At 40.0% G+C, this 15,454-nt stretch overlaps 1 protein-coding gene across 1 annotated transcript in view; it reads left to right on the top strand.

The window, feature by feature from the left end:
• The window catches only part of MAP2K1 (mitogen-activated protein kinase kinase 1), a 40,798-nt gene extending 26,642 nt beyond the window's left edge, over positions 1-14,156 (top strand). Inside the window, exons 6-11 of the mRNA XM_082322117.1 lie at positions 5,684-5,808; positions 8,704-8,911; positions 9,409-9,473; positions 11,147-11,208; positions 12,244-12,289; positions 13,280-14,156. Of these exons, the coding sequence (XP_082178243.1) occupies positions 5,684-5,808; positions 8,704-8,911; positions 9,409-9,473; positions 11,147-11,208; positions 12,244-12,289; positions 13,280-13,393 (620 nt within the window). The 3' untranslated portion in view covers positions 13,394-14,156. The remainder of the gene's footprint in view (positions 1-5,683; positions 5,809-8,703; positions 8,912-9,408; positions 9,474-11,146; positions 11,209-12,243; positions 12,290-13,279) is intronic.
• Positions 14,157-15,454: the final 1,298 nt, after the last annotated feature.

Below are 15,454 nucleotides of genomic sequence, written 5' to 3' on the forward strand. Positions count from 1 at the left end.
TCCCTGCTATTTGACATATTAGATGCTTGGCCTTTTTGTAATTAAAAAAAAAAAAGGCAAAGAAAAAGCCTCTTAAAATATAACTTTACCTTCTTTCTTAGGCTTTTTTAATTTCTTATGTGTTAAGAACTCCTGGAGTCATGTGGCCCTGGGTTAAGGATGCTACCTAGTGAAGCCAAGATGAAGCCAGGTCTGTAGTGTAAGAATGGCAGTATGTTCTACTGGGAAAACCCTTGTAGTGCAGGTGAAGCTTTTCTTGGCAAAGTTACACTTTTCCAGACTGCCTCTTTCTTGAATCCCAGCTGAAATAAATAGTATTAGTAAAAGCACATTTCTCCTGGTATAACTGGGTCAGCATTATTTTGGTGACACAGCTATAATGATTGGAGACTTTTGTGGTTTGCTTTCTCTAGCCTCTGTAGTTTGCGCTCAGGGATTATCTAGCACTGCACCGACATAGCGTGACCAACATCTGACACGTACTGTTTGTTCTCACTCATCCTGTCCCTGGGAAAAAATGGGTGCAATTGGTGGGCTTGGTTTAATAAGGTTTTTTGGGTTTGTGTTGTGGCGAGAGTGGGAGACTTAAAAATGAATAGATGTCCTCACTAAACGTGAGTACATAGAAAGATAAGGCCAAAAAAATTTGTTCTTAAATCTAAAGAGAGCAAGGCTTGTGATAACGCATTTTCAGGGAGGAATTTATTCCATTACTGTGTGTGTGACATGGCAATATCAACAAGTTTGTAATATGTTACCTGGCCATTGAGATTGCCAGGAAAAGCAGAAGTATGATACTATAAACGATCTTCTAATAGTAAGATGCAAAATGTGAGTTTATATCTTTTTAGTTAAAAAAAAAAAAGGAGCTGTTTCATGTCACAACAGTTGTATTGCCTACCCAGCAAATAAACACACCATTCTCAGTTTTTTTGGTTGGGGATTTTTTTTAAATGCAATATAATGCTACAAAATAAGACTGGGGAGGAAGGGGGAGGAATCTGTGTATGGGATCCCTCCTTTGAAACTCGTAGGCATCCAGCTTGTTTTTTGATTTCTTGACTAGTCTCACCCATTAATGTAGATTTTATAAATCAAGTGTTCGTGTCACTGGTTTTGTTGCACTGTATATGAATCTGGGGAAGAAAAATCGGTTTAAATCAAGTTGTCAGGAGCTTCAGGTAATGCGTTATTTGTCTAGCTTTTACTGTTCTAATGAACTGTTCAATAGACTAAGTGCATACACAGCAGTTTACGAAGACCTGTTGTTCTTGGGCTATGCAACCTCATCGAAGTACTATTTTTAAGATAAGAGATTGAGTCTTCTCTTTGGGTAGAGAGTGGTGAAGGTCTGTATATTGCTGTAGTTGATGGCAGCTGAGGATGGTTATTGCAAATGAGATTTTGGCACTATTGTGGGCCAGTAAAACAAAGGACTTACAATATCACCATAGGGCGAAAATCCACAGGAGCGTCCTCCGGGGTAAGGATTCTGTAAGATGTTAACAATTTTTCTGTAATGATCGGCAGAAGCTAACACGCAGCATTCTGAATGCAAAAGGCCGCTGTTGGACAAATAATAATGCTGATCTGAAAGAAAAGAATAAAAAAATCAGGAACTTGTCAGTGGCACATTTGCTTGGATTGATCAAGAAGTAATGACAGTCATAAAGGAATGCAAAACACCAAATTCAATACGGTAGCTGCTCAACCCGAGGTTCAGCTTAAACTGCTTCCATGCACAGATGTATCCTGGACTAACTGTGACGTCTGAGGAAAAGTATTCACTTGTCATTACAGAGACCTCAAGGAAGAAGTCGTTAGGACTTATTAAGGAAGGAATGGAAAGTACAGTCTTTTCATAGACTGTTAGCTCACCTGGGCCGCCATGCTCTGTTTTGGTCCTCTCTGAAAAGACGTGATAGAAATTGCAAAACTTCTGAAAGACTAACTGGTGGGATACAAAGCAGGCACAGAAAAGGAAGGGGCACGGAGCGTGGCCATGGTAGATATTTTCATAATATCTCCTATTCTGTTAAATAAAAGATATTTGTAACAGGAAATGTTATAGAAAATGCTGCTTCTACTGTCCTATTTACCTTTGTGGTTAATACCAGAAGGTGCTAAATGACAAGGAAAGAAATGTCCTAATTACAAAGTATATTGCTGCAGGTTAAGGCATAGAAGCTTTTTTTTTTGCTGTGTTTCGTCTCTGGATGAATAAAAATCCTATCAATACAAGATTTATTATATTATTTATATAATGGTAACATAATATTAATTGTTTTTGAGCACAGTCTGGAGTGTAATTCTCCCTGGAAAGTCTCCTCTTGCAGAGAAAGTGCTTTGTAAGAATCTGAGCTCCAGTTGCCGCCAGCAGCTCCAGGGTAGGAGGTACCACGCAGCAGGGATGCTGTCAGTGCTCTGTTCTAGGCTGTCAGTCCCTGCAGTATTCTCATCCTGCCTTGGGAATTTGAAATCGATTGGAAGATACCAATAGTGTGCTGCAAGACAACTATGTTCTCAAGTGTCTGGCTACTCAGTAACTTCTGTGCAAAAGAAATTCTTGCCTGATGGTGTTATGATAATGTCCAGGGCCACCTTTCTTTCAGAAGGAGCTAGGTTTGTGCCTGTGGGGGAGAGCAGGGCTCAGGCAGAGGAGGCATGCATCTCAGAGATTACAAGACATCTTGTAAATCCTGGAAACTTCTTTTGTATTAACTAGCTCCCTTTTCAGTGTCATGTATCCATCCCTCCGGACTGACTTCTCTAGAATTGCACAGCTCTGTTTCTGGGTTGTTCAGGGTGATGTATGAAATGTCCTTTCACTTTCTTTAAAACTGAAATACTTCACTTTACGTAGCACGCTTGGTCTTCCATTCTAGATTTGTCCGTTTCTTGCAAGTTACGGTATACCTTTTGAAGGATGCCTTGGCATTCCCATTCCATTTGGCAATACAGATCTCTGGTTTCCAGAGAAACTGCTTAAGTGCTCAGACACTCTGGAGTTAAAATAGCATAGTGTGCTGCATTTAGAGGGGTGGAAAGACAGCAGCCTTCCAAACATCACACTCTGATCGCACTAGCGCCTTGCGAGGAGAAGGAAAACGCTCAGGGAAAGAGAAGCTTTATATAAAACTCCAGTGAGGAGTCACGGTTTGCTGTGCTACTGTAAGAAAGGTACAGTGTGGGATTACAGCTAGAGAAACACCGAAGGTAAAAGTGAAGTCTTCAAAAGACCAGGTGGATTCTAGAGCATGTAAGATGCCTATAAAGAGAATGTCGTTTGGTTCACTGACAGTGGAATGCTAATGTTATTTTTTGCCATTTAATTATGAACATGAAGTATTTGTGAGCTGTAGAGATAAGCGAGGATTTATGTCTTTGTTCTCAACTGAACTCGTAGATGTGTAGAGATAAGCAGTACAAATCTAAAGGCCGTATCTATAATTTGTTCAGGCTCTGCAGTGCTTCCAGTGTATTTTGCAAACATTGGTTTTCCCACCTTGCTTTTGAACAGAACTTTAGGTGCAGATTCCTGTGTAGCTGGGAATCTCTAATCTCTGCTGCCCGCTTTACTGCACCGACATCTGCTTGGTTTTTCTGTTTTTTTTCCTGCTGGAATTTTAAACGGATAGGTCAAGCTCCTAGACTGGATTCTTCCTTTTCATTGTGAAGTGTACTTGTGGTGAGGTCTCTACAAGTAGTCGATACTTGCACGAAGGAGGCAGAACTTGCAGAAGGTGCAGCTGTCTGCCCAGAAGACCTCTAAAATCTCTCTTACTGAAGCCCTGCATCAAGTTAACCAGTGCATAACATTGTTTCCTGCCTGGTAAATGCTCCACAAACTGTCCAGTACCTCTGCCGTGCTTGCAGGAGGAAAATCTATTGGCGAGAGCAATGTTTATAAGCCAGTTACTTTCCTAGGGATGGGGAATTAAAAGCAGCACACACAAAATACATGCCCCTATTCTTCCCCTTCCATAAGGAGGAAGGCTGTACCTGGCAAAAGCAGCTGGGATCTTCTTCTTTGTGGTAGAAGGAAGATGTACACAGGCATGACTGCCTCTGTGTTATGGGCAGGGAGTAGTTTGTGTTAGATCACTCTGTGGATTTCCTATGGGCTGATGCTCCCTCCAAATAAAGTGGACGAGCTGTAGGCTCGCTCTCCTGTAGCTGAGCCTAGAAGAACTTGTGTATACATGAATCATCACAAAACACTGTTTCCAGTGTGCCTGGACGGTTTCAGTTACCTAGAAAGGTGGTGTCAGGACCCAGAATATGTAGCCACAAGTTCCAAAAGTAGATAACATCATTCAAGCGTTGTTTTGTTCTTTAAAAGGGGGCTGGGGGGAGAAACAGCTAAGATATAGTTTTGTCTTCATTTCCGATCTCCATGGATCTTGGTCAGTGAGGCATAACCTTTTGCATGGAGATCTTTTTTCCAGTGATGAGGAGTCACGTTAGTATCATCTTTCCAGTGACATCCTGTGGACATCACAAACTAAGGTCAGTTCCTCAGTCACTGAAATGAACGCTACCTGGAATATGTTTGTGTTTTAAAAGTGAAAAGCAAATGAAAATATGCTACAGACTGTAGACTTCTGGATCTGCTCTGGAATAGCAGAGTCTAAAGTGAAATTCTGATAGGCTGAGCTGATCACTTTCTTCAAAACCAATTTAGAGTACCCTTTTCTCTCTAGCATTACTTTGCAAATGTGAGCTGTTGATTACTTATCTCGATAATGCATTGGTAATGACCAGCTAAGCAGCAAGATACAGTAAAAAAAAAAAAAAAAAAAAAAAACAACCACCAACCAAACTTCTTACAGCTATAAAAGAAATACTAAGCAATTGTTCTCTGTGCCTTTGCATTCACAAATAGCTGTTATTAGTTGCTTAGCTACCAGTGACCCTTATTAAATTTCCATTTAGAAAAAAGTGATGAAATCAAAATCATGGAGGGATTCTATGGCAGATAAGCAATCTCAAAGTATTTTAAATGCAGCATTTCAATAATAGGATAATTATTTTTTCAGAGCTTTTACAAAAAATAAACAACAACAACCAAACAAAAACAACAAGGCCACCCTCTCCCTCAAAAAAAAAAAAACCAAAGAAAAAAACCAGACAAAACCCAGAACAGCAAGAACACACTGCAAGAAATGTTTTGCTATAGGATGATTTTTGCTTAGGTGCATACGAAGACAAAGTTATGGATGATGGTGTGGCTGCTGTAGTTCACTGACCTTTGTAAAATAAATATGTAGGGCCTCTTTATTGATTATTTCTAGGCAAAAGAACATCATTAAAGGAGTTATGCTGACAGACACTTTCAAACTTATCTCAAATGTTAGTCATTGCAAGGAGGATGTAGATGCCCAGACTTAATATTTGAAAGCCAAGAAACGGTGAAATCGAAACTTAAAACTAACAGCCTTTTTTCACTTGTAATTTAAAAAATTTCTTTTCGTTTATCTCTATTTAAATAGAGAGCCTGTGAAAGGGCCTGGGTAGGGAACCGAATCTCTTGAGTATTCCCAGAGAAGGGATAGAATTGTGTCATAGTTAGAAGGGAAACAAAGGGAGACACACGGTAATTCTCACCTTTCATGTTACTTTCATTGTCAAATTTCCCATTTTATCTATTATAAATATAAATCATCCATTCATTTTTTTCCAGATGTTAAACCATCTAACATTTTGGTAAACTCTAGAGGTGAAATCAAGCTTTGTGATTTTGGTGTCAGTGGACAACTGATAGATTCTATGGCAAACTCGTTTGTTGGCACACGCTCCTACATGTCTGTAAGTACAGATTTTATAGTTTTGAGTTTACTGTACATTATGGTAGAGTTATCACAATGCCAGTAATCAAACAAGAAACCAACTATTGCCGTTACTACTGCTGTTCATAGTTCAGTGCTTCCTGCATTCCAGGAATATTCCAGTATCATATCAGATTGTGGACGGGGGGGAAAGCACTGTTGCAAGAAAAGCCAAGCAACTTGGAATATTTTGTAACACTACAAAAGAGATGCAATTGCATCTACATTGCAGAATCCAATCAGCTAATGCATTTGGGTTTTGTATACATGTGTCTCCAAAAAAGCCCAGTATTTATAGTTTGCTTTCCTTATTAAGCACGGTTCTCTTTCCACTCCAGCATTTTGCTGCAGTCACTTAAGTAGGCAAGCTGCTGCCTCGCTAGCGATCCTGTTGTGACTGCTCCCGGGAACCCAACACGGCTGCAGCAACAAGAGAAAGCATAGGAGTGGCTAGCGTGGACAAGGCCACGGCAGCAATCTGAGACTACTTACAGGGTGTTCTTTGTTCCTGTGTATGACAAATACCTTGACACTTCCTCTTCAGAGAAACTCTGCATTATGTGAAAGTCACAGTTAATGGAAATAACAGATCTCTTTATTCTAATGCACTCACCTTGTTCAGCATACAAACAATCAACTCGTACAATCAGGGTGTTCAGAGATTCTGCTGTAGGTTTGAAACTGCGTGGGCTTAAATTTAAAGGAAAAAAAGCATAATAATGCTGCTTCTGCTCAGCATGGGACCTGCATTTCAATATCAAAGACAGTATTCTCTTTTTTTGTCACTTAGTATTGGTAACATACTTGAAATAAAACCATGGCTTATGTACCCACATACATCTAGGGGCCGTTGTTAATTAGCAAAAAAAAATTCCCAGCTCCATCTCTTCTGGGCCCTTGACATAGTACTGGCTTTCCCTTTTTCTTTTAGTAGAAGGAATGAGAGCAAAGTGCTGTCTACCTTCAGTTTTCCAAATTTATTGTTTCTACCAGATTGAGATTTAGCTTTGCTCTCTGTCACGGTATGTCCCAGACCAAGCCATGATGATGATTTTTTTTTTATTATTCTTTTTGATAGTCTCTGAAGTAGCTTTTCTTGCAGTATCTTCCTTAGCATACTTTTTCAAATAACAGCTAGAGAATTGTTACATGCCAAACAACATCCTGTTCTACCAAATGAAGGTGTGTACAATCAACAGTGCTTAACTTGAACGTATTTTCTAGATTTTAATTATTTTTTGTATAACTACTACTGTGTGTGTTTCCTGCTTTTTCTCATCCACTCGCTTCTTCCTTTATACTTACTTTTTTATGAAAATCTACTGTGTATCTTTGGTTTTGGGCATCTTTATCCATTGTCCAGCAATTGTGTGGTTTATCCAGATGGCTTTGGAACTAGCTGAGGTGGGACACTGGAGAAAGGTCAAATATAGTCTCAGTAAATGTTACAAAACTAATTTAACAAAACTATCACCCGTTACGCAAGGGAAGAGACTTTACAGTAATGCCGCATTCTTATATTCTATGAGAATAAGGTTAAATATTTTTTTCCAAAATATGCATATAATCAGGCAAGAATCCACACCGTTTTTATAAAATATGAGCTTGATTTTTAAAAAGAAAACAGAAAAGCAAAGTGAACGCTTTCTTTGGGAAGTCTTAGTAAAAATGGATCCAAGGATGTAGATCAATCTATTAAAAATTGCAGAAACCATCTTTAGCATTTAACATAGTACCGATAAAGCAAGTGCAAAAACTAAGCAAAAGGAGTTAGTTCGGGACTAATCTTATGTTTTAGTTCTTTAGGCAGAAACAGAAGATGGGTACAGTAATCAGAACCGAGGATCTTTGGAGCAGTGCGATTGGGATATCCAGATACGGTTTTAATCATCATTCAGCTGACCAAAAAATCCCATACCTAAATATCTTGCCAGTGCTCGAGTCTCCTGAAGACAACACAAAATATATTTTAGCTGAGTCTGTTGTCTTAACCTGCATACGTTTCTGTAATACTTACATGAACGTGTGTGTATAATCTATCCAGAACTTGTGTTTGTCCCTTTCTAGCTTGTTTTTTCCTGAGGAAATATTTAAGCCTATTGCATTTTTGTTTGTCAGGCCATAATGTGCAAGTGGTTCAGCTGGCAGAACACATCTGTCTTCCTATCTTATATGTATTTTTCGATCATTATATCTCCAGGAAAGGTCTGTGCCCTGCATAATACTTCATCATTCAATTTGTATGTTACGCTTTATTATCATTTTAGTGGATTGTAGAGCTCAACAGTTTATTTAGAAACTATTTGAATATGGATCTAAAACTGCAGTATGCATGTATATAATAGTCCTAGTATAAATGCATTTCTGCTATAGGGAGCTATCAGGGTGGTATCAGCTGCGAAGTGTCCCAAACCACAAGATAATTCCTAGAGCACCAAGTCACTTTTGAACCCATATAGAATCAATAAAGCCACCTTCCCTCTCCTTCCCAAAGCAGAAAACCAAGAACAGCTTCTCAGGGAAACGAGGTGAATCTTTAGTTGCCCGTACTAGTTTTGCTTTCTTGTTCTTCAATTATCCGATCATTATTAATAGTTGCAACATTTAGATATTAGGTTAAAGTTGTAAACCAGCAACATAATAGCATCATTTTTAAAGAGTCTGAAAGTTTTTTTTGCAGTGGTGGTATGCAATGTTTTTGAAACTTCTGGAACCCTAGATGAGATATTTAAAGAAAAAGATCAGTAAGTTACTCACTGGAACATACCACACTAATGAGTTGGGGTTTCAGCCTTCATTTTATCCAGGCTATTGCAGAATGCAAATTTTTTCCCTTCTTTTTTTCCCTTCTTTTTTTTTTTTTTTTTTTTTGTAGCCGGAAAGATTACAGGGAACTCACTATTCAGTGCAATCGGATATATGGAGTATGGGGTTGTCACTGGTAGAAATGGCTATTGGCAGATACCCGATTCCTCCCCCTGACTCTAAGGAGCTTGAATTAATGTTTGGCTGCCCAGTAGAGGGAGATTCTCCAGTCACCGAGACCTCGCCCAGGCAAAGAACACCTGGTCGACCAGTGAGCTGTAAGTTATAACCATCTGTCAAATTATTTTCTAATACCCTTCTCTGTCACTTTAAAGGTCTTCCTTACCTCGTACTGGTCTGCATAGTGTGGCTTTAAACTTTCAAAAAATGAGGATTGTGTTGGGCACCTGGCTCAGTCTCACTATGAGGAGGTTTCAGAGTTTGGGAATCAAGGGCCAGAGGTCCTTTTGTTGATAACTGAGCTGTTTGTGAGCACCGTTAAGATCCCATTCTGTCAAGAGGGTTCATCTCTCTAGGATGCAATGCTGATCAAAGTACAGTAGGACGATTCCCAGTGAAGTTAATGGTTTGGATCAGACCTGAAAACAGTGTCTACTTGCATGAAAGTATTACCCTGTTGCTGTTTCATTTTTTTTCCTATAAATCTGCTGGATGCCATGTAAGAACGGAGTGTATGACTGTTGGCTTCTTAAAACACCTCTGCCACGGGAGGAGAGTAACACTGTATTTTTCCACTTCTACAATTTCTTCTTAGCCTATGGACCAGACAGCAGACCCCCAATGGCAATCTTTGAACTTCTTGATTACATCGTCAATGAGGTAATCAACTATTTGCACACGTACTAGTACAATTGTAAATTTTTAAAGCATTCCAGAATGTGAGGGGGTGTGGGGTTAGTGTTAGGATAAGCCAGGTCTTCTGGTCTTTTATTGCTGCAGTATGAGACACATCCTTGTTATGTGTGTTGGCTCGATTTTTAAATTATTCCCAGGAAAATTTTAGTTCATTTCTCCGCATCATTTAAGTGGGTGTAGGGGTTTTCTAGCCTGGATCATGCAACCTGTTGGGACAGTTAATAGCAAACATGACCAAGCATATACAAAACTGTTTGTTTAATTTGTTTTAGTCTTATGAATAACCTCATTTATAATACTGTATCTTTCAAATAACTAAGCTACAAGGCTAGTTAATAGAGATTGGTATTTTAGAATTGATAGTCTGTTTCCAGTATTTCACAAGTGCTACTGAAACTCAAGTGACTCCACTGTTGTGTCCTTACAAACAAAAAAAAGCATGCTCATGTTAGCTGTCATTGTAACAGCTGGATAACGTAATTGTTCCAGGTGAATGAATTATGAAAGTGTCTGAAACACCTATTTAAAAAGCAGAGTTGGTGCCCGAGTCCCTGCAGAGACTAGCATTGCTTATGGTACTGTACACGTACTGACAGACTGCTTCTGTTCCTCGTCTGCACGCACAATTCTCCTCTTGCGTTGCAAACCTATTTTGCGTATTATATAACACATGAATGTGACAGCACTAACTCTTGGAATCGAGTTGGCATTGGATTACTTAAGCTACTACAGTCCTGCTCTTGTAGCATCCCTGAGGAGGTCAGTTTAAGCTGAAAAGCTGCAGCAGTTGGGAATTTGGCAAGATTATCTTCTGCCACCTCTGCTGTAGCACAAGCAATCTTCAGCATGAGCTGCTGCATCCAACAAAGTCTGCACATCAGCGAGTAACCGAAAGCAGGCCATGTCTCAACTCTGTACATACAAGTAACCCAAGTCTACATGCTTGCAGGACCCATGATGTAAGAATGAAAACTTCACTCTGATCCTATAGCAAATGTCACAGAGAACAAGACAATAATATACGGATTTATTTAGTGCCTCTTCTTTCTTATTCTGAATTCAAAAAGAATTCAGAACCTGAACAAACTCATTCCCTGGGAGAGACTATTTAGATCAAAGGGATTATGGGACTAATGATGTGCAGGGCATCTTCCCTTCCCCAAACTGGAGATTAGTAGTGAGGAGAATAACACAGTGCTAATGACTGGCAGCTGCTCTGAGCCTTCGTTAATGACAGCTGAAGGCCGTGTTAACCCCATTCAGGTGTGTGTCTAGGAAAAAAAAAGGCACAACAAAAAACACCCCACACCATAGAAACTCTCTGGTCTGAGATGTTTCAGTAACAAATAAAATCCAGCAGCTGTGAGAGTAATAACCAAAATTAGTCAGTAATAAGCTCAGCACCTTTACTTTTATAAATCATATGACAGCACATCCTTTATTCATATGCATGGAAGCCAAAGTCTGCCTGACATTTGTTTCAGAGCTCAGCTTTGAAGGAAGGCCTGGGTAGTGCTAGGGCTTTACAGCTTTGCCCAGATACAGGACATAGAATTGGTAGATCTCTGGGTAGGTTGTGCGTCATCATGTATTAGTTATGCTGAATGACTGCTGATTGATTGATTTATTTATTTTAGCCACCTCCAAAACTGCCCAATGGTGTGTTTGGTTCTGAATTTCAAGATTTTGTTAACAAATGGTGAGTATTTTCTCTATGGCTAAGTTGCAAAGGGACACCTTTGGGATCAGCCCCGCTGTCTTACTGTGTCAATAACTTGGCAATTAGAGTCCCTCCTTGTAGGTCATGGCAAATGCGGAGTAATTTCAATTAGCATAATCCTTTTTCTCCACCTGTTAATGTGCCTAAAGCTCATTTTACAGGCCCCAGCTTGACAGCACATGCATCCAAAGAGAACCCCAAAGCCGAGCAATGTTCCCTTCTTTAAGATACAATCTCTGCTTCCGTGTGCAACTTAGCATTTCTTACTTAGCACTTCCTCAGCACTGAAGACGCCATAGTACTTATGGACTCTGATCATACAACACACTTCTAAAGGAGGATCCTTCTTTTAAGGGTAACCTTCCAGCCTTCTGCAGGGACAGTTCCACCTGATGCAGAAGTCTCGCAGGCTCCAGATGCTTTTTTGTTTCCGAGTGCTTCACTGAACTAACATCTTTATCACATCAGTCATTCTCCACTCTCCCATCTCTTTACTTTTCCACTTGCACTTCAGTGACACCTGCACTGAACCAGTATATTCAGTGCTAAGGGAGGCAGTTCATTACAGTTGGAAAAGTTAGTTTATTTACTAAAAGCTACATATATTTGTTTACTGTTTCCAAAAGGAAGAACAGTAACACAATAGCTGTACTTGATACTGAGCTTGAAAAGACTTTGGTAAAAGAAACTTGAGGGATGAAGTGGCTCATATTGTTGAGTGTTTGTTTAAATGAGAATTTGATCTCTCCAGCTTGGCTACAGACACTCCCTCCTGCCCCCACTGAACAGTATCAGACAACTCAGGATTTCATACCTGAAACTATCCCTGCGAAACCTACAGAAGGGAATTGCTTACAGACCCAGATCTGTGTTTGAGAGGCACTACGTTACCCAAGGCTTTAATCTAGGGTGGTATCTTCTTGGGACCAAAGCACTATACCAACGTGATATCACTTGATCTTTATTTTAAAAGATAATAGTGTGTAACTTGTGTAACACTTTCTGTTTTCCTAGTTTAATTAAAAATCCTGCTGAGAGAGCAGATTTGAAGCAGCTGATGGTAAGTGAAAGTCCTTAACTTGAACGCTTCCCTGCAGGCTGGGTTCCTCAGCTGACCCGAGATCGGGATCAGAGCGTATGGCCTAGTGCGTAATTTGCGGCCCCGGACACAAGCAGCTCAAACAGTTTGAGGGGAGGCTGCTTTTCTGATCCAGAGATCGAGGGGCCTCAGGCTTTCACACAGTCTTAAAACAGGGACTGTCAAGGAGCCCAAAACTGGTGGGGTTTGGAGTCTGTCATTTGATAATTACGACGACTATATGACCTAATGCTATTAAATTAATTAGCAAAAGAATTCTCTCTCTCCCTTGGGTTTATTAGTCAATAATAAAGTATGTAGGTTATTACTTTTAAGAGCAAGAAAGAACAAAATTCTACATACCTCACGGACTAGTTAAATACACTTTTATCATCTTCTGTGAAACACAAAACTTGCCTTTTTTTTCCATCAGCTTTGCCTTGCAAAATATGTTGAACTACTAGACGGAAGAAAATCTTATTTCATGCAGGAAAAAAATGCCTTATCAGTTTCAGTGGATCTTTTCATGGCCTTAAGTGTAATGGTAGGACTGAAGTTCTACTGCAGAAAATCAAGTTTTCCCTGCCCTGATCCTGTTGTACAATAAGGGTGCAAAATCCAATCAGACTCTTTCTATTACAAAACACCTTTCTATGCCCAGGCAGATATTTTCCAGAGTATTATCTCAAGTGGCTGAGTCACATCCTTATCGCATACTGTGGTGTAAGTATTCTGCAGTAGGCACGGCGTAGGCAGTATTCCTCTGGAATACTTGGCAATGTGTACGTTTCATATGCTGGCTATTTCGGTAATCCTGCAGAAAAGCTCCTCTGGTCACTTCATGTGGGTTGCCAAATTTTATAGCTAGCTTGAATACTGAGAGTAAACTGGATTTATTGTATTTCATGTTATTCAAAATTATTATTTAATGGTTTGAGTGCCTGAATACTATTCTTCTTCTTCTCTGCTCAGATTCATGCTTTCATTAAGAGATCTGAAGCGGAGGAGGTGGATTTTGCGGGGTGGCTTTGTTCAACCATAGGCCTTAACCAACCGAGCACACCCACGCATGCTGCTGGAGTCTGAATATGGAAGAGCAAATCCCGTCCTGTACATCTGTTAACAACACTGCTATTTTGGTCCTATTTCCTCAGCTTGTACCTGTTCAAACATGTATTTCACCTCTTAAGGAAGAATGTCTTTATAGCATGTGCCAAATGGTTTTAAATTTTGTCATAAACTAATTGGTATTGTATTGGATTACGTTCGTTTACTGACCAAAACGTTAAGATGTTTAAGTTACAGTGCTTGCTGACTTTAAGTGATTATGGATATGTTTTCTTGATGAAAATATCAGTGGGGGTGTTTACCCCCAGCTTGTTTGAACTTTATCAGGATTCTTTGTAAACTGTTGGTACTTCAATCACGCTTACCTACTCTCCCATGCGAAAAGGGTTAGGGATGCTCCAAAACTGTATCTGTTGAGCATGCTTTTGCTGCTGCCAAACTGTATCTGAAAGTTAGGCCTAACGGTTCCAATTTTGCTGTTTAGAGATCTCTCTTTCCAGGTAAAGAAGGCAAGAGCTCTGCATTTCTTGGAATGTACAGGGCAATATTCTACTTGTAGACTTGTTCATATTTCTATATTTATTTTTAAAGCATATCATCATACTTGGACTTAGTGATGTATGTCTTTCTAATTGATTTTTAAAAGTTCAGTTCTTGGAAGTGTCCTACAGAATCAAGACAAGGATCAGGCAATTTGCTTTCTTTTAACCTAAAAATTCATGACAACTGTGTTAGTGTCTAAAGTGTATGAAGATCCTCTATTGTTTTATTCTCTCAGATGTTTAGCAATGGATTCTCTTAATAAATATATTACCAAGTAACTTCTTGAAGCTTTTTTTTTAACTCAAAAACTTAACCAAAGCCCTAATCTGAAGTCATTGCTGAGTTACACACCCTTTTTCTAGATATTTTTCTACAACTATACAAATCCTTACTTCCAAGAGGCACGAGCTTGCGTATGTAAAATGACAATGAGTGAAACGGGGCTCGAGACAGTTGCCACTGCAGTGGGGCAATATCCTGTTCACCAGGTTTCTCTGGAATGGCTGAGGGAAGTCTGACGGCGGAGGTGGTGCCTGTGCAGCGCTGACACGACTGGTACAGCGCTCGATGCTCCGTTCGGTGCTGTACCCCACTCGGGGGGGTGTGACTGGCCTTTTCCTAGGGCAAACCAGCGTTTTGCCACAAAACACTGGATTTTGATCCACCCAGCAGAGGGAAGGCCTGCCTGCCTGCGCCTGTCACTAACCAGGAGTGATTGTAGTACCCCGATTTCTTCAGCTTATTTTTCTTGAAAAGTTCAGCTTCTGTCAGCTACTGTTGGTGTACAACAGAACGGGGAGAGGTGGGTACAGCTGCGTGTCCTCAGCACGAAGTCTTGCTCTCTTGAACAGCCATGCTGAGCAGCACTATAAAAAGTTTATCTCCTTGAAAGGATGTTTTGGACAGGGAAATGGCCGAAGCTTCTTCCTGAAAGGAATCCAAATCATTCTAGCCATGAACTTCCACTTGGCCAACAGTATCGAGTATCAAAGAGAGGCCCAGAACAGCCCTCGGCCCATCAGCAGCAGGAAATGACTCACTGACACCTCCACGGCTGCCTTCAGCTTGTCTTCACTTGAATGTGATGGCTGGTAGTAGTGACAAGGCTGGGTAGTGTTTAATTTAAAATCTGTCTTGAGCTTTGTATCTGAATTATACACACACACGGAAAACCAACACTACTTTTTGGTAAAAGCAATACGCAGTATGTGAACGGCAAGTTCTTGGAGATTTAAATGCCAGTTTATGGGTTTGCTCCACAGACAGCAATAATTTGAACAATGCAAGCACAGTTAGGTAGTAGGACATGTGAGGTAAAGTACTTTATTGCAACGTGCAATAAAACTGGTCTATTTTAATCCAAAAGCAAGCAAGGGACTCATTCAGAAAAGGTAGCAGGAAGAAAGGATATAAAGTATATCCACAAAAACTACTCTGAAACATGCTGGGAACAAGTAACGTTTTTCAACAGTCAAAATTACCCTTTGGAGATGAAACCCAGGAGCAACTGCTCCAGAATGTGGAGAAAGCAAAGGC

This window comes from Platalea leucorodia (genome assembly GCF_965183815.1).
Source record: "Platalea leucorodia genome assembly, chromosome: 9".
In the NCBI taxonomy this organism is placed as follows: domain Eukaryota; kingdom Metazoa; phylum Chordata; class Aves; order Pelecaniformes; family Threskiornithidae; genus Platalea; species Platalea leucorodia.